The following is a 20,056-nucleotide window of genomic DNA, read 5'->3' as shown; positions in this document are numbered from 1 at the left end:
TGCTGCGTCTGAGCCACTGATGGACGGTTGCACAGCTAGTATATGTGCTTGTTTGCTCCCACTATCACCCCACTTCCCAGCACCACCACTAAGCACCAGTAGGGGTTCTGTTTTCCCCTGGGTGAATTTATATACAATATATATAATTTATATATATGTACAGATCTCCCTGTGATTAAGTGGTTGTCCTCTAATGTGCTGAGTAATATATAACGTAGAATGAACACCAAGATCAAACGTTATGTGTCATAAAGACACTTATATTTAAATGTTATTAATACAATGTTTTCCAATCTATTCAGGAGTTATCTGACTGACTGACTGACACAGCAAACCTCGCTTTGGATTGGATAACAAATATTAATGTTCCTTATGTTGGTTATTTCAGCGTGAATAAGATCAGATCAGCGTTTCATAAATTGATAGAATAAAAAGCAGAGTCAAAGACAACTGTTTCTGTCGAGCATCATAGGAGTTAACCCATTTTGGGCGGGAATCCATTTTTGTGTTTTAAGCATTATGTTATACTTTAGCTATTGAAAAATAGCAGATCTACAAGCTCACGAGCTTGTAGCTCTGCTATTTTTGAAAAATCGTGAAAATGTAGTTCAAATCTTTGAATATATATTCTTTCAGAGCCAACGTTTTTTAACTCAAATCTTTGCTTCTCGGAGGGTCCATGGAACTACATGATGAGTTAATTATGGCGTTAACAGGGGAAAAGTGAGAAGCTCGGGTGCCTTGGCATCAACACGCTGTGACAGCGCCGGGGACATGCAGTCACATCCAGACGTTATACCAACGCAGAGAGAGGAGACGGAGTGGCTCTGAAAAGCGACAGCGTCTCAGCTCTCCTCCTCAGTTTTACACTCCTTCCCCTGTCAACACATTTAGATCACCCCCCCTCCCCCTCCCCCCGGCAGCAAATATTTGAGGAATTATGAGAGAGTTGTTCTGCAGGCGTCTATAACACTGAGCTCTTCGCGTGTGTGAGAGATGATTATGGGAGCGTATTACCATGCGTGGAAAACGTTGTACAGCTTTCATTGATTGTCCGACACCTCCATTACCCCCCCCCCCCCCCCACACACACACACACACACACACACACAGGCAGGATTACATATTAAATTTACATTTCCAGATTATCCTCGGCGACGTACAAATGATACATTGTGTGCCCTTGTCAGCGCCCCACTAAAGAATGATGGTGTTTTCATACAGGTGCGGCTGAATAATGGAGACACATCATGCTGCTGCTGTTGTACCTTGTTGATGCTTACATACAGGCCGCATATCTATATTCTATGCACTGGCTGGATTTGCCCATTCCATCCCCCCATTCTGGTCATTTATATTTATCCACCTTTTTCCTGCAACCCATAAGTCTTTGCGTTTGTGTGTGCACAAGTTGCTCTCTCTCTTGCTGTGTTGCCAGTTTTGTGCAAGAGAAACAAGTGGCCTGGTCTATGAAAACAACACTGCCTGAAGGAAGCAAAGCACACACACACAAGGAGCCCCAGTACCTTGGCAGGGAAAAAGGTGGATACTGGAAATGTTATGCCTGCTTCTGGTCAGGCTGAATTAAATGCATTTGGGAAATGTAGACTACAAATTTGGAGAGAATGTGTGACATGTCTCTCCGTCCCTCCTCCTCCTCCTCCTCTCCTCTCTCCTTCTCTCTTTCCAGACAAAGAAGGGCTCTGTTCCACAGCGGTCCAGCTAAAACCTGAGCCAACACACTAGCAACTAGAAAAACACAATGACATATAGATGGAAGTGCCAAGAGAGAAAAGAATCCACTCTTCTTTTTTTCCCATTAATATTTGAATTAGAAGTTATAGGCATCTCAACAAAGTGTCATTTCAATCACATCATACCTCATTCTTAGCCAGTACACATAGAATTACTTTCTGGTAACAATTCACATTGATTTGTCTTGCCCACTCCCTTAAAAAAATTTAACCTTCAGATAGTAAAAGAAAGAGAATATTTTCTCCCCGTTTGATATTAAGCCAATTCCCAGTCCCCCTGCTTCTCCGAGTGGTCTATCCCTGCTAATCCCCACAGTAGGTCATTGGGAGGGTGAAGATGCTCACGAGTCTCCTCCGATTATACCCGAGCCGTCAAGCCACCATGGCTTCTTTTCACCCGACAGTTCAGAGCTTCACTAGGGGGGGGGGGGGGGTATATAGGCGTAACGCATATGGAGGAACACGCTATCCTCCCCCCTAAACAGGCGCCCTGACCGTTTGCATGCACGGATCATCAATGCAGCGACAGAATTCAACTCTCTCCCCAATCGGCTTCCCACCCACGAACACGGCCAATTAGGGCCTTTCTCGGCCCCACCCCTCTCCCACTGTTTATATTGTGTTTAGTTTCCAAGATGGCCGCAGCACCAGGAGGGTGTGGGGCGAAGGTGAGCGGGCGGGCGGGGTCGACATATGCCCTCACTGAGCTGCATTCAAGACACTTGCCTTGTGTCATGACACCGGACTTGTGTCATCCATCAAACACAGCTTTGACGGATGTGTTCTGCCCCCCTCCCCCCCATCAAACAAAATGTTTGGTCAAACCATATGGGCTTCCATTGGAAATGCATTGGAGCGGCCATTAAAATTGAATGTGTGAACGCAGCCCAGTAAGTAGGGGCATATGTCAACCCCACCCGCTCACCTCCGCCCCACCCCCTCCTGGTGCTGCGGCCATCTTGGAAACTAAACACAACGGAGAGGGGTGGGGCCGAGAAAGGCCCTGCTCGTTGGAGCGCCTGGCCAAGCCCATTGCACCATGGAGTCTATGCTCCATGGTGGAGGGCATGGAGTTTATCCTGCACCATGGAGTCTATGCTCCATGGTGGAGGGCAGGGAGTTTATCCTGCACCATGGAGTCTATGCTCCATGGTGGAGGGCAGGGAGTTTATCCTGCACCATGGAGTCTATGCTCCATGGTGGAGGGCAGGGAGTTTATCCTGCACCATGGAGTCTATGCTCCATGGTGGAGGGCAGGGAGTTTATCCTGCACCATGGAGTCTATGCTCCATGGTGGAGTCTATGCTCCATGGTGGAGTCTATGCTCCATGGTGGAGTCTATGCTCCATGGTGGAGGGCAGGGAGTTTATCCTGCACCATGGAGTCTATGCTCCATGGTGGAGGGCATGGAGTTTATCCTGCACCATGGAGTCTATGCTCCATGGTGGAGGGCAGGGAGTTTATCCTGCACCATGGAGTCTATGCTCCATGGTGGTGGGCATGGAGTTTATCCTGCACCATGGAGTCTATGCTCCATGGTGGAGGGCAGGGAGTTTATCCTGCACCATGGAGTCTATGCTCCATGGTGGAGGGCAGGGAGTTTATCCTGCACCATGGAGTCTATGCTCCATGGTGGAGGGCAGGGAGTTTATCCTGCACCATGGAGTCTATGCTCCATGGTGGAGGGCAGGGAGTTTATCCTGCACCATGGAGTCTATGCTCCATGGTGGAGTCTATGCTCCATGGTGGAGTCTATGCTCCATGGTGGAGGGCAGGGAGTTTATCCTGCACCATGGAGTCTATGCTCCATGGTGGAGGGCATGGAGTTTATCCTGCACCATGGAGTCTATGCTCCATGGTGGAGGGCAGGGAGTTTATCCTGCACCATGGAGTCCATGCTCCAACAGCGCCCCCAAATCCACTCTTAAGACAACGTGCCGTAAATGGCTTTCCTGTGCTGCCGAGGGCATTTTCTTCTTCCCTCCCCAAACAAAGAAGGGAGCTCAGGCAGCCTATAACTACTGCATCCAGGAGAGAGAGAGAGAGAGAGAGAGAGAGAGAGAGAGAGCTGTCAGTCATAAATCCTCCAGTGGTTTTGTGGAGGCAGGTGAGGGCTGCCTAGGTCAGCACATCTCCCTGACAGATCTTTTCACCCTGCTGCTCGCAGAGAGACTCTGCCATCAAAAGGCTTATTGATCGCGGCGATCAAAATGAATGTACAATATGATGGTAAGGTATCATCGCTGCCACAAATCGCTCCCCCCCTCCCGACAAACACGCAGAAACAGCAGTACAACATGCACAAGCAGAGAGAATGCTGTCTGTCGTTTGACATCCAAATCAGCAGTCATTTTCCTTTTTTTTTTACCTTCCTTCATTTTACCGACACCAAGATGAAATACAGTAGATGCAGTGAACTTCAGTGTTTATGTTATTATTATTGTTAGGCATGCATAATTAATCTGTCATCATATCGGTATTGGCACCTTGTGTATAGACAATATTTTATTTTATAATAATTTATGTTTGAAGCTGAAAAAGCCTTTTGTGATGATGGTTGAAGCGTCTGGGGAAGCTCTCCATATGGTCAGCAAGTTGGAACAATGTTAAGAAAAGTACTACATGTACATTGTTTATACTAATATGTACATCAATAGGCCTAACATATTAGGTAAACAATGCTTGTTGTTTAGGTCTAACCTAAACCCTACTGGAAACATGTACTGCAATACCATATTGGTATCTGTCGATCGAACCATGCAAATAATCGATAATCGGCTTTGGGCCTTATAATTACAATACACGTTATATTTAGACTTAAATTCTCTTTTGGTTTTAAAATATGTCCACATTTGTGCCTATAACAAAGACAAAACATACTGTAATCTCTACTATGCATATTTTCTTTGATGAATGCAACTTGTGGGACAGAGGACATATGGTATATGCATTATCCAATCTTTTTCCCCCTGGATTTGTCTTTTCCGAATTGATCTATCAATAACAATACTTATTTTGAGGATTGTGATCATTTATTTCCAGATGGCTGTTAAACTACATATCTTATCAACCAGAAGCAAAAGTGTATGTCAGTTTACCTCTGAGAGACTAAAAATGGACCCACTCTGGGGATTTAGCTGTGTTGCAAACGGATGTCGAGACAATGTGGAAAATGGAAATGAGCAAAAAGACAGAAGCAGAGGGAAGGGTGGGTAAAGGGAGAGAATGGATCGCGGTGGTGTTACCTTTTCTTTGTCTCGCATGGATCCCTTTCCAAGAATTGACATCTTTGTTAGAGTGTCCTCCTGTAGCCTCTTTAACGAGTTCCCACGTGGCCCCAGAAGTTTGCCGACAAAGTTAAACTGCAACGCAAGAAACAAGTTGAGGATCAATGACAATCTGCCCGTTCAGGGATGAGCATTCCATACAGTATCCATCTGTCCATACAGTACATCACACTTCAACTTACAGTATCCATCTGTCCATACATCACACTTCAACCAGTGTGCTTTTCATTGAAAGCAAAAACAAAGAGCAAGCCTTTCCCCGTCTATATAGTTTGTCATGGCAGTGCGGCTTCTTGTAAGAAACACTTTTCAAAAAGTTTCCCCATTGAAGCCGTTGCCACAACCTTCATTAATTACTATATATATATATATATATATATATATATATATATATTTATTTTTTTTATCCCACGATTTTGTAACCCATTTTTCACCCCTGTGTCAATTATCTAATGTGATCCTGGACTCTACACACCCTCCGCCAACCTAGTCCCCATATATGGGGAACAAGGGGAGAGCAACGGACTTGAACTCATGCTTCCTTCATGCATGAGTGTCCAAGTTGCTCCTTTACACCTTGACAGAGGGGAGTTTCCCTGGTTGGACGTAGCGCGTGGAGGGAACACGTTATTCCAACCAGTTCCTTCCCCCTCCATCAGGCTGGCCGGGGGGAGGCAGTTTAGAGACCCGGATTACTGCATGTTTTTTGTTAACACCTTGAGGGCGTTTTAAAATAATTAAAAAGAAAGAGCGGATTTTTCCCGGACCTGGTGACAAGGCGTTATGATGATGAAACCGGAAATCAAGCCATACTCTGCATGGGCTGCTAAAGCTTCTGGGGAAATGAGCCCAATGCAAGTGGACGGGCCGTTTGTTTGGACTACAACATGCTGTGGAGGCTGTTGCCGTTTTGCATTGCATTTCTATTTTTCATGGTTCAAAGCTGCAAATACATCGCCGTATGCTCCAAAGGTAATAAGACAATCTAGGCAGCGTAGAATATTGGATTAAATAGCAGGGGAACGCGGGTTACGCAGTAGAACTGTTAAAACTGTGCAGACAGAGGTGGGGTTTTTTTGGGGTGGTGGGGGTGGAGCGTACACCCTGTCAATGTCATGCAATACCAACACAGGCCAGGCACAGTTACCCCTGCCCCTGTAACATGCTCGGGGAGCACCGCAGTCTCCCTTTAACAGTGACTTATAAAGCTGTCTGCCTCCACTATCTAGGTCATCAATTAACAAGCGGGAGGTAAGACCAAAAAAGAGAAAAAGAAATAGGAAGGAGGCGGAGGGCGGAGCATCACAGTTCTGTTCCAACACCTCACCTACTTCTCTGTTCTGTTCTGTTCCTTTGTTCAGAAAGCCAGTGCTCATTAGGAGCCTTTAGTGAAGTGTGTTCCGTGTAGGGTGAACTCTCCAGCACCGTTACACTGTGTTCTCTCCACTTCTGTGAGTTACATGATTCTTACCAAGAAAAGGGGGGGAGAGAACAGACCTGTGCCTGACTTATAGTAGTCCCGTGCAGGTGTCGCGCCACCCTGCTATAGCAGATCTATATGGTACACTCTCAAGACTTTAGAAACCGCCTTAAGCCCAACACACGCCGGGTGCGCAGTCAACGCGGCACAGGGCGGCAACGCCTGGAAAATAGAACAGTGGCGTATCGGGCGAGGCGTGAAACGTGTGTCGGACGCCGCCAGTGTGGGATAGGTTAATTGAAAATAACGGAGGCGGCTGTTTTGACGCGCGACGTTCGCAGACGTGTGCGAGGCTTTATTGAGACAAGATACTGCATAGCCTGAAAACTTGTCTAACATTCTTGGCTTTAATGTTGATTTTAGACATTTGACCTATAGGCCCATCATGTGTGTTATTCATCCACAATGGTGGAAGAAGTACTCACATTTTGCACTTCAGCAAAAGCAGCAATAACACTCATCAAGTCCACTATATTCAAAATGTACTAGAATAAATGGTGTGGCACGATCGGCTGTTTTTGTTGAAAAATCTAGTGTTTCATTTTTTGGGGGGAAAATCATATAAAAACGAATAGAATACGCGCATCGCTTAGTAGAGGTGCTGGGTTCGAAAGTGACAAAGAAGAAAGAACCCACGCACTCATCTGCTGCAAAATGTTACTTTATTGACGACGTTTCGAGCCAAGGCTCTTCATGGTCAAACTGGCATTTTGGGGGTCCTTGACATAAGAATAAGTTTTGGGCCAATAATGGATGCTAGGATTCAAGTGGTTAAGTCCACCACTGCTAATGGATGTGATCACAGGTTGTTGTTGTTGTTGTTTGTGCCTCAGCTGAAGTGATACTGAGATACGGGAAGGTTCTACCACGTCTCTCTCTCCATCACCCCCCCCCCCCCCCCCCTCCCCTCTCTCTGTGATCATGAAGCCAAGGAAACACAAGGACAAATAAGAACCGCAGCTAAATTTGAACAGCTCTTCTTCGTGTCATCGTCATCACCTCTCCCACGCCGGTGAGCCCGACAGAGGAGGAGGAGAAGGAGGAGTAGTACGATTGCGTCTTGGGGATGATTAAAAAGTCAGTGGACACAAAGTGTAGAGGAAGGAGATCTGTGATTAATCACGTTTAACCGAAGGGAGGGAGGGGGGCGGGGCCGGGATGGGATGGGAGGAGGAGGAGGGGGGGGGCACATCTGAGATCCTTTCATCATTCATCTGAATACATTATATACCGTATAGAGCTATATATACCCCCCCCCCCCCCCCCATCTCTTTCCTCGTTTCCTGTCTACCTACTGTAGCTATCGATAAAGGCATAAAACGCCCCAAAAATATCTTAAAAAAAACTAAATAATTGGACCATTAATGAAAACTGTTAAAATGTTGATGTCGGCGAAGCATAGTAATACATGCGTGCGTGCGCGAAGGTGTGTGCGCGCGTGTGCGTGTGTGTGTGTGTGTGTGTGTGTGTGTGTGTGTGTTGAGAGAAGTAGAGGCAGTGCAGATAGTGCTGAGGACAGCAGCAGCAGCATACAGCGACAGTGGAAGGATAAATGGCTCTTCCCCACCGCAGAGAAAAGCCACAGTCTGAACTGAGAGCCGACCAGAGGGAGCCCGTCCTTCCTTCACATCACACAACACCCCGGCCAACGCCTGCTCTGCTTTGTACCCAGAGAGCAATGCTATGTCTGAAGGAAGGGAGGTGAATGTATGCTCTATACATTGTGGTTCTAAAAGTGGTGCCCTGGGACCCTAACCTCCCAGGGGTCCTTGGAAGGTCCTTGGAAAGAATATGCCATGGTATGTTTTCCTTCAAAACCTTAAAGGAGAATTCCGTACTAAAAGGCTGTCTTACCTTTCTTTGTAGTTGTTACGTCCCCATCAAAGAGGTCCAGGTGTTATTTTGTGCAAAAGCTCCTTATTGGCTATTTCCCCTACCATAAGCCCTAAATGAATTGCATTGAATTGAATGGGATGTATGGGGTGTTGTGCTAATTCGCTTATTTCCATCGAAATAAGTAGTAAAGTGTGCCGCTTGGGTTATTATTTACATTATGAAGAGAGGATATATACAAAAAATATATAATTTTGAGCGATGGAAATAAGCGAATTAGCACAACACCCCATACATCCCATTCAATTCAATGCAATTCATTTAGGGCTTATGGTAGGGGAAATAGCCAATAAGGAGCTTTTGCACAAAATAACACCTGGACCTCTTTGATGGCTTTCTTACCTTTCTTTGTAGTTGTTACGTCCATAACAACTACAAAGAAAGGTATAAGAAAGCCTTTAAGTATGGAATTCTCCTTTAACGTCGAGAACCGTTGGTATAGAGAAATCCTGTTAATGTATCTGGCATATGAAATAAACGGATAAAATAAAATAAATCCCCATTTGTACTAAAATGTCGTGAACTGTCCTACTGACTAATGCTTTAGAGAGCTGCATGTACAGTATATGTACCATTATGGAGAGGTTTTAAGGTCAGCTTTAACCTCGTAAAAGCCGTTAGTTGGTGCACGCATTAAGAATGCATACCCGACTGAATTCATAAATGGTACATTTATGTGGCGCCTTTATCCCAATCGTTTCACAATGTGCATTCCATTAACGTGCACATTCATACACCGACGGCAGAGGAAGCCACGCAGCCTGCTCATAGAGAGCCGTTTCAGAGCCTAGCACAAAAACACTTGTCTTGGACATAAAGCCAGGGGGAACCTCTCTCTCTCTCTCTCGCTCTCATTAGCAGGCAACAGTGCAGCACTCTCTGTTTCTGGCACAACAGCACCCCCTACTGGTACTAATAGTCATACTCGTGCTCATTAACCAACACATAGGTGAACACATAGGTGAACGCGGAGATTACTGTTCCTTGGAGTGGCTGCACCACTAAAGAAATGTAATTTAAAAAAAAAGAATACCAAAAAAAAAAGGTCAGTTATTTGCACTAACGTAGAGTAGACAAATCCAATTCATTCATGTTCGGTATCAAAACTAATAAGTGAGGAATAATTCCCGTTTTGCCCCAGGAAACCACACAACGTGCCGGTATAGATGGTGCCTAGATGGTGTCATGTCCCCATTCGTTTGTTGAAATGAAAACCCAGTGTTTGTAGCGGCTTGGTGCTTCGACCTCAATGCTAAGTGGTGGAAGAAGTAATATTACAAAATGAATGTACTCTGTTAAGTCTGTACTAAAATAAGAGCATAAGTAGAGCAAAAGTAAAACATTTGCATTAGTACCGATCAGTACCAAAGTAAAAGTTAAAAACATTGTCACAATGTTTAAGAAATAATCAAGTTTAACCCATTTTGGGGCGGGAACCCCTTTTGGTGTTAGCATTATGTCATGCTTTAGCTATTGAAAAATAGCAGATCTACAAGCTCAAGCTTGTAGGTCTGCTATTTTTGAAAAATCGAAGAACGACTGACATAGAAACAGCTTTTTCAGAAAACTGTCATTTTCAAACAGACGTTTTTATAATCTGATCTCAGGTCAAAATGGGTTAATGTACATTTTATACCTCGAAACTCGAGCGCAGTACCCGAGTGCATGCATTTAGTTACTTTTACCACCACTGCTAAAGAGCCATTTGGAAAAATGCGAGTGCCACTTCAACAATGGCAAAAGTCAAGAGGTGACTATTGCAGTTCACGAGAAAACCCATTGAAGTCAAAGCGATCACTCCTGCCATTGCTACCTGTCAGACAGAACAAATTGAATTTGTCTTCCTTCAGTGGGCTTGTTGGAACTCTAAACAGCGTATTAGCGGCTCCACTTATCAAAGCTGTCAAAGTAAATCTGTTTAGCTGTGAACCTATGAGACACAGATAGGCCTCCAGGTGACATTTCATGCTCGGCGCTCGGTACCAACACATGTAATACTTCAGGGACAGACTAGCAAGTTTACTTTTGAAGCGCATTACCCTTTGGGAGCTCATGCACCCTGTGTAAAAGTTCAGCTGAGAGACCCAAAACAATAAATAATGCGAGTCTCCCCATGGCATCCAAATTTACAATCAATCTTAATTTTTGAGCAGTGCCTCCGCTTTATTACGCAGCACGGAAAGCTGCATCACTGTAACTCTTATCGACCGTTTCGGACTCGGTAAAGCGTTATTCATAGTCTAGATTTTCGGTGGTGAGGTGACCACCGAACTACAACATGACATCACTGAGCCGTGGTGACTTCCGTGGGCACTTCTCTCTGTTTTTACTCACCACCGCTCAATGTTATTTCAGCTCCGGTGGTCACCTCACCACCGGATCGGTGGTCACCTCACCACCGAAAATCCAGACTATGAATGAGCCTTAATGCTCGCCGGAACCGGGGCCGCCCCCCTGGGCACGTTCCTGGGGCTCTCGATGTTGCAGGGACCTTCCCCCCCCCCCCCCCCCCCCCCCCCCCGCGCGGAACCCCACACGGTACAGTTGCACCGCTCACTTCACAAAGGTGTCATTTTATAGTGGAAATAGTCATCTGACAGCTCACAGCAAAGACGCGATGCAACGTGTTGCGATACTGGATACTAGGGTGGGGGGGGAACTCACGGTGGCACTTTAGCATGCAGTGATGGGTCAAACACATCTCATAGGGGTTATCGGTTATATCAGCCCAAGGGGATTCTCAGATATTTTATCACTTCCCTCGCCCATCAAGTTTCAGTATGTGATCATGGCAATTCCACTCAAACTGAAATCCCACCATATGCATACAGTACGTGTGTGTGGGTGTGCGCGTGTGTGTGAGAGATATATATATAAACTACGTCTATTTCATTCGTGCAAGGCGGTTACATTTCTGCCTGGGTTCACGAGCATTTGGTTTTTAGCACGAAACCCTTTCATTTTGCCCATGTCCTCACAGACCCATTGGTCTCTGAATATCGCCGGGCTGCGTGTTTCTTTTCCCCTTGGAGGGCCGAGGTGAAAACTTGAGTGATGTCTGCCAAAAACACCTTCTCACTTTTACACACACGACTCTCCCCCACCACCCACCCACCCTCACCACCGTCCACCACCCACACCCACATCCACACCACCACTCTCCCAATGGGCTATCCCTGTCAGGCAGCCGAGTGTATAGCCTCACAGCTCCATTAACCTATTCTGGACGGGAACCACTTATAGTGTTTTATAAGAATTATGTTGTACTTTTAGCCGTGGAAAAATAGCAGATCTACAAGCTCATAGCGCCGCACTACGAGCAAATCTTTGAATCTTCTACGAGCAAATCTTTGAATATATTATTCTTTCAGAGCGAACGTTTTGAACTAAAAATCTTTGCTTCTGAGGAGGGGTTCCTGGAACAACATATTTTCAGATGGGGGGGGCCCCGCCGGGGCCAAATACAGATAATTCTGGGGGTCCCTGACATGAAAAAGGTTGAGCACCACTGACATAGAAACACATAGGATTTTCAGAAAACAGTCAGGATTTAGAAGACGTTTTTGTAGAATCTATATAGTGTCTAAATGGGTTAAACGCCTGCGACATCTGAATGGACTGAAGTGCTCTCATCACACGACCAACAACGCCATCACTCCAAAGTGGCACGCCACTTATGTCCATTTGACAAAGAGGTTGTCATGAGGCTCACCTCTCCGTCCAGAATGAGAGGATGACTTAATCCATTTAGACCAGACATCGAAATTTAAAAAAATGTCTTCTAAATCATTACAATTTTCAGTGGTGCTCAATATTTCATGTCAAGGACCCCAAAAATTCTATGTAATTGGCGGCCGACCCCCATCTGAAAATATGTTGTTCCAGGGACCCCCCCAGAAGCAAAGATTTTAGTTAAAATGTTCACTCTGTAATAATATATATATATTAAAAGATTTGAGGCACATTTTCACGATTTTTCAAAAAAATATGAGCTATTTTCCAATAGCTAAAGCATAATGCTTAAAACACCAAAAGGGGTTCCCGCCCAAAATGGGTTAAGTGAGCAGACTCTGTCAGCCAACAGCCATTGTATTATCCCCCCCGCATGTTTCTTCAATATATTGACCATGTCTAAAATAATAACTTTTCCTGGGCACTTCATGTATTGTCTTGGTGTTATGTTGTTTGGTGCTATAGGGCACAGCAGTGGCGGCGGAGACAGGATAAGAAAGATAGAAAAAAACATTCATTTTATTCCCCATAGAGATTTCTGAAAATATGTATATAAATTATTTGAAGCCTGGGACCAGGCCATCCAGGCGCGATAAATATTTGAAAGCCAGAAAAGGGGTATTTATGACATAATATAATTAGATATTCATATATCTTTTGACACAGAATCAAATGTTTTATGCGGTCATGATTCACCAGGAGCCTGGCTTAGACTAATTATATAAATATTTTCGGAAATCTCTATGGGGAAAAAGGAACGTGTGTGTGGAGAGATATACGCCCTATATAGTTATGCGTTTTCTGTGGAACAGACTGTGAAGCTGAATATCCCTGTGGGACAATAAAGACTATTATTGAGTTATTATTTTGTGGATTCATATATTGAGCGCAAACCATTGTAAACAAATGAAGGGTCATACTTTCAAAATGAATATAATTATTAATTCGTATTTGTAGCCAATGTATAGTATGTGTAAAAAGTGAAATCCACTCAAGTATATAAAAAAAACCCATTGCTCATTCAAACCAATTAATTACATTTTGTTATGCATCTTACATAATGCATAATAATTGTTATACATGGGAAATAACTGTACGCGTCTTTGACCAAGGTCAGCGTAATTGGTGGGGTAAAAAGAGCAGCCAATTACATCTGTGGCATTTCAAAAGCTTAAATCAGTGATTCAGCGTGGAATTATTATTCTGAATGTTAATTCCACGTGATCATTTCCAGTGGACAGTGGCTGATTCAGTTTATTAATTTAACCACATGACCCACGGGCGGCCCATAGGGGAGGCGGGGAATGCAGCCGCTTCCAGCGCCACCTCTTAGGGCCGCCATTTAAGCCCGTACTGATAGTGCCGCACCGATAGTGGTTTCTGCTATAAGTGGGGGGATATCGGTCGGGCAACTGGCAACCCACACATTCACATTGGGTGAGGTGACAAATGTTAGGGGGGGGGGGGGGTAGTCGCCACCGTCTAAAAATGAATCCTCTACGCTGCGCGTTGCCTAGGAGACAGGCTCAACAGCCGACCCTTCCGGCCCGGGTTCAACCGGAAGGAAAACAATAAATCAACATACATGGATTGGATTAGCCTCCATGAGTCCCAAATTAAGGCTCCTTTTTTCCCATCGTCCGTCAAAACAAGTTTTTTTTCAACTGAAAAGTTATCATGATCGCGTTTTACACAAAGTATTTTCCAGATGCTGGGTGGAATTAATTAAATTAGTCCGGCGGCTATTAGTCTGGCTTTTACATTTTAATTCTGCAGACAGTGCATACGTATATATTTATTTACCAACTCCAAGCGTCACTCAACAAAAAAATGGTAAGTTAGTAAAAAACCCTCGAGGATAGATGGGTATAGAAAGACCAGAACCGTGCCAGTGATGTCTTAGAACTAGACTATTATAACCGTAGATACCCGAACAAAATTGCGCGCTCTACAGATCTCGCTTGTAGCGCCACCTAGCGCCCAACCGGCCCTGACATGACCCTATATTCTTCATTGACTGCATGGGGTCCCTCAGGGCTCCATCTTAGTAACCCTTTTCCTCACACACCAAATCTCTAAATCTCAGAAATTGCTGATCTTGTTTGTAGATCATACCCAAAGTAGCCTAAGAAAAAAGTAGCAATACTGCAAAAGTAAAAGTCTGGTAATCTGCGTTAAAGTACAAAAGTATTGACTTTGAATATTATATTATACTTTTAAGTACCAAAAGTTAAAAAGAAAATACTCGTTATGCAGAATGTCCCAGTTATCATTATGTATTAAAATCTTTAGAAAATAGCAAACGCATTGTGGAATTGTAGAATAGGGTTGTGGTGGTCAAAAGGGAAAAGCCAATACACATAATTTATAGATAGATAATTTATTATTTATAGCATCATCTCGATAACCTTCTGTCTCCCATGCTTCTGAGCGTTATCTACTTTTAGGACACATCATACAAGATTACTTACTTTAGGAAACTGCTTGACTGGTATTAAGATTTTCTGTCCCAGTTTCATGTTCTTATTGATGACGACGTCGATGAACTTCTCGTCTTCCTTCCCTTCATCTTTCTGGATTTTCTCGATTTCTACAGAAACGGGAGGAAGAAAGAGGGGAACACATGAAGCGTGCAAAAGGGTCAGTGTCTGGAAGTGGCAGATGAAAGATTCTGTCTGATAAACTTGGGATGAAACGTGATGTTCTTTCTGAGGAAAAGAGAAGGAAACTGCATGCAGCAGCAGCCTACAAGTTTGTAAATTTCACCCCCTTATCTCAAGCCAGACAACTCCATGGCACAATATTCTAAAAGTCTATCATCTGTATGTCAAAGATATATTTTAAAATGATCTTTGAGATATATATTTTTTTAGAATTTTAGTAGAATTCACCTGTAAGACTGTTACCACATAAAAAAGACATCACAGCACAATACACCACATAGCCTACACGACATTTGGTCAACAACCTGCTTCAAACTAACTGGCTGCCTTTTATAGGCCCCCTAGCTGCAGGAACTTACCTGGATGATACCATGTATTGTGTTTAAACACCTGTAACCAAGCTGTTTGTTGTCATCTTCAATTAACCAAACTAAAAACCACATGATGTGAGAGGGTAGACCTAATCTAGCCAGCTAGCTTGCAGTGCAAATAATTAACAGCAGCTGTAAACGGTTGTCTTTGATTGTGTGTGTGTGTGTGTGTGTGTGTGTGTGTGTGTGTGTGTGTGTGTGTGTGTGTGTGTGCGTGTGTGCGCGTGCGTGCGTGCGTGCGTGCCAGCCAACTGAATGTTTTCTAAAAGGACAACCTTTTGCATTTTGACTATGTGCAATAACTAACTGCAAGCCAATGAAGAATGAACCAATCAGTAACATTGTCAGTATTTCAGTGGTGGAGTAAAAACAAGATGGTCGCATGGATTTGGAGAGTTTATAGAGTTATAGGTCAACTAATATAACAAAAAATAAACTACACGTACATGGTTGTATATCCAGACTGAGAATTCTTTCGCTTTTCATTTTGGGGAAATTGTCGCAGTCAGGCAGGCACCATTTATCTGGCTAGATGAGGCTCCATCAACATAATATTTTATGTCTGTGGCAATTCAGACTTTACTTGTATCGACTTGTATCAGGGTGGGGTGCTCGAGTTCCCTTTCATGTGTTTCACAGAGAAAACGTTTGCGAGAGGGAGAGAGAGGAGGGACACGGGCTGCCGTATACCTCCAGGCTACCGAAAATATTGGCCGTCACGCTCTTTCTCTTTGATGTATTTGGAGATGTAACCTTGAAGGTTTAATGAGTTGGATAACATCTGTGTGTGTTCCAGTGCCAGTTAAGTGGTTTTGCGGAGAGAGGGGCTAGCAATGGCATGGCTAGAAACGAGTGGGAGAACAAGACAAAAGACTCTGGGCTACAACCTGCCAGGGTAAACAACCAACAGAAAGGTGAAGAGGAGGGTAAATACACACAGAAATGGAGGAATGGAGTCTTGACTAGAATGATACGGAGGGAAAAATGAACAAAATATAAATAAAATTAAAACGAGAACAAAACAGATCTTTAGGAGCTATCACAGTGCTTAATGACTGCTGGTCAGTTTGGCTGCTCAGCGATCACAATCTGTCACAGTGCTTTCAGGCAAGGAGGGTCACCCAAAATAGCATAATACAACTCAAATATAATGCAAAGCGTACCATATTGTCGCCGTTGGGCAGTTAAACCTATATCTTCATATTTTTTGCTTCTATTAGACTTTGTTGTGTGTGTGTGTGTGTGTGTGAACATCAGTTTTCAGCTTCACCCAGCTGAGCGCTGCCCACAGAGGAGCACCGAGCAGTCGGGGGTTAAGTGTCTTGCTCAGGGACACTTGGACACATTGCTGAGTCCTGGAACCATAATGGGACCTCCGGAAACTATAAACCATTGAGCCATGACCGCCCCAAAGGTGATGTGTTGTGAACTTTTAATGCTCTTTTAATGCAGTGGTCCACTAGGTACCACTTGAAGAAGACCCGCAAGGTCAAAACATTGTTGTTTTTGCTGCTGTGAATACAGTTTCGGAGAATTAAAACTGAGTTGCGAGCCTCATTGCCGAGATACATACTTAATTCAAAAAACTGAGTTTCTCTAGAACAGTCTGCACAGACTTTTTGAGCATTCTTCAAATACTAATCTTTAAATACCCACAGAATATGTCTTTCTACAACTATGCAAACACCAACTATCTCAAAAGAAAGTCTCTACTTTCATCAGGGGGAAAAGTGTGTTTCTGCCATGTTATTTTGGCAGTTGAATATAGCTTGTTTTCACCCAAAACAAAAATGCATTTTGTGAAACTCGATCCATCCTATAACCTTTGCGACTTGCAGTTTTGTTTTGATCTCGTTTTTTCTGGTTGTCCTCTGATCCGGAAGCCCCAGATGAACTCACAGGTTGCGGAAGAGCGCCCTATATCCACTGAAACCACAGATTGACGTGTCTATAGCTTAAATAGCGGTGAAGCATCAATGAGTTAAACACTGAAAAGTACACGCCTGTGAATTAATAATAATAACTGCATTTGAATCCGTTCATTTCCGTTCTGCAACGATATGCAATATACAGTACACTACACTGACAGTGTGGAGACTCAGCTGTCAGATTGACAGCTGCAGTTCGGTTAGAATGAGAGTCCATTCAATTTGACTGAATGGAAGGCAAATATATTTGGTAGTCTAGTTGACATTCTAAAATAGCCATTACACTCCGTCTCATGCACGCACACGAATGCAGAGTGTTTGTTTACAAGGTCGCAGAGAGAGACGGGCAGCAAAGCTCACTGCTTATTTCTAACCTATAATGTTTTCAGATACAGTACATATTTTAGAGTGAAACGAGTTGACACTGTCTGGATGTCATCTTGAATGAGATTAAAAACAGAGTAGTTCTGTAATCAAAACCAGCTTTGTTTGGAGGACAACGCAGCAATGGGAATCAAATGGGAATGGGAATCATTCATTTGTATTCATGCAGGACTCGACACGTCATCAGTGTCACGCATCAAATTCAATTTGTATTTTATGGACTTTATGGACAACAAATGAGGGATTTGTTCTCGCAACAAACACAAATCGATCTGCGGCTTTGGGAAACACTAGGGTCTACGCGACATGTAGCCTGACAATAAAGACCACTTTTAACCTTGCTTGAACTGAGTGTTTGCAGTGGACTTATCCACAGCTAAGGAAATGCACTGTGCGGTTTCTTTATTCCATCAAAAGTTGTTTAATCAAATCACCAGCCAATATTTCACTCGTACTGGTTGCAGTGGTGGAATCTGAGAGAGGAATTGCCTTGATTTTTACCTGTCATTTACTCTTTTTGTTATCCTTCAGACATGTTCTCCATCAATTCAGTCATATTTTTTTGCAGCTACCTGAATGTTGAGGAAAGGAATTTTGTCAGCTTGTTGTGCCAGAATTGTGTTTCAAATTGCCACTCTTCGCCAGCTCTGTCTCTTGGCATTTGAGACACAGGCTGGTGCTCGTTGGAAGGTAAATGGAGGATGAATGCATTTTCAGTCCATTCCTCTTAGAATTCACTGTTGACTTTTAACTCATAAAGCGGCACTCCAAAATAAAAGATGCAAGACTGGCTCAGATGCAATTTATTGAGAAGAGAACACTTTCCATTATATATATAGGCCTATTGCTATATCTTACCCAGAGTCCAGGGATGGTTGTCGTTCGGTCAAGGTTATTATTTTGAATTTGTCTTTATTTTTTATTTTTATTTCATTTTGACTCAGGATCCATGCAGACCAGAACCCAGACATTGAGGATCACTGATGTAGGCTGATGAAGTCCTTCAGTTAGTCAAATACCGTAAGCACCAAAGTGTTTCTATGAATCAGTGCATTCCTCATATTAACAGTACTGTTGCAAGAAGTCCTTTTCTGTACTGGGATTAGTTTATGGGTCAAACTGCCTCCTGCATATTCAACAATGCCGCGCTAAAGTGAACACAGAGATCTTACTGATCTGATCTGATTTGTTTATACTGTAGGCATTGCCTCAATGTAGGTAATGTTGTGTACAGTATGTACAGTATATGGGTAATGTTGTGTTGGCACTCCTGTTAAAGCTGCACTGCAGGTAACTACCCCGGATTTGAACCCAGTTTCCTGAGCAAGGGTGTTCCCCGACCCGGGACTCTAGGGGCCCGGCCTTCCAGTTGTCAGATGATCACACTCACAGACCTTTATTTGGTCGCTGTCAAAGGGCAGCCCGTGCCCTATAGACAATTGTAGAGACATTTCTCCATTGCACACAACTTACATTTGATGATCATCATGCCAGTCGGCTTGGACGTGTCTGTTTGGGTGTAGCTGTTTGCAATATTATTTTAAAGTGTATTTGGTATATTATGTATATTATTGCTATCTAAAGTCTAAAATATGATGTATACTGCATGTGTTGTGTGGCTCACCCGTTATAAAAGGGAGGCTTCAGGTGATGGCATACGATATCGGCCAAAATGTCTCATCGGTACATTCCTATACCCTATATGATGCTTAAGTTGACTGGGGTCCCACAAAGCTCTATAATAGGTCTGATCCCTTTACCCTCATACCCAAACATAGCTGGTCTGTGTGTTGCATTGTGACGCTTTAATTGGGAGCGACAATGAGAGATGCTACTGTAGGTTTCATGTGAGTTAAGAGCATCATCTGAGCATGGTGTAACGTAAACAATGGCTAAATTAAACATGCAGGTTATCTCTGAGGACAGCTTGAATGTTGTAACAAAGGCCATTAACCTTTTACCCTCTTAAACTCTACATTCTCAGTAAGACAGACAACAGTACTTGCACCCTTATGGGTCCATTTGGTTCCATCGTCAATGTTGCAGATCTCAATGCTCAACGGTGTGTTCCGTTTGGAGACTCTGAGAGTTACAAATGGATACATTGGCATTGAAAAATGTAGGCCTACTATGTATCCTATTAACGTTGACTAATAGGAGGGCGGGCAGACCTCTAAAGTCACTCTGATACAAGCAATAACCCATAACCATATAAGGAGTCCCAATGCAGCTACGCCCAAATTTGGACTGTGTTGTTTAACCTCAATGTGTCGCTGTGGCATCTGTTGCATAAAAAAAGTCAGTCAGCTCAAAAAGGGACGCATGCAGACAGATGGGTACAATTCAATTCAATGTGTACTCAAGGCATAGCGGCCGAACCTCTGTCTATGGTCTATACGGTAATATGCACTTTGTGAAAAACAGTTTGACCTTTCAGGGGTCGCTCGATGTCAAAGGTGTGACGTGAATTGAACAATTTTTGAAAAGCTGGTTTTCTCAGAACCTTTGTGACCAAATCAATCAGGTTTATCTAGGGCAGCTTCTCAAAGTGGGGTCCGATTCTA

The 20,056-nt window shown here is 43.7% G+C and overlaps 1 protein-coding gene across 1 annotated transcript in view; it reads right to left on the bottom strand.

The window, feature by feature from the left end:
* Window positions 1-20,056, bottom strand: part of khdrbs3 (KH domain containing, RNA binding, signal transduction associated 3) — a 121,186-nt gene that overhangs the window by 42,629 nt on the left and 58,501 nt on the right. The window contains exons 2-3 of the mRNA XM_080787408.1: window positions 14,618-14,736; window positions 5,000-5,116 (exon numbers count right to left, since the gene is read on the bottom strand). Of these exons, the coding sequence (XP_080643534.1) occupies window positions 5,000-5,116; window positions 14,618-14,736 (236 nt within the window). The remainder of the gene's footprint in view (window positions 1-4,999; window positions 5,117-14,617; window positions 14,737-20,056) is intronic.

The sequence above is a fragment of the Protomyctophum bolini genome, assembly GCF_963924005.1.
Source record: "Protomyctophum bolini genome assembly, chromosome: 17".
In the NCBI taxonomy this organism is placed as follows: Eukaryota; Metazoa; Chordata; class Actinopteri; order Myctophiformes; family Myctophidae; genus Protomyctophum; species Protomyctophum bolini.
The sequence above is the reverse complement of the archived record's forward strand: the minus strand, read 5'-3'. Positions and strand labels throughout refer to the sequence as shown.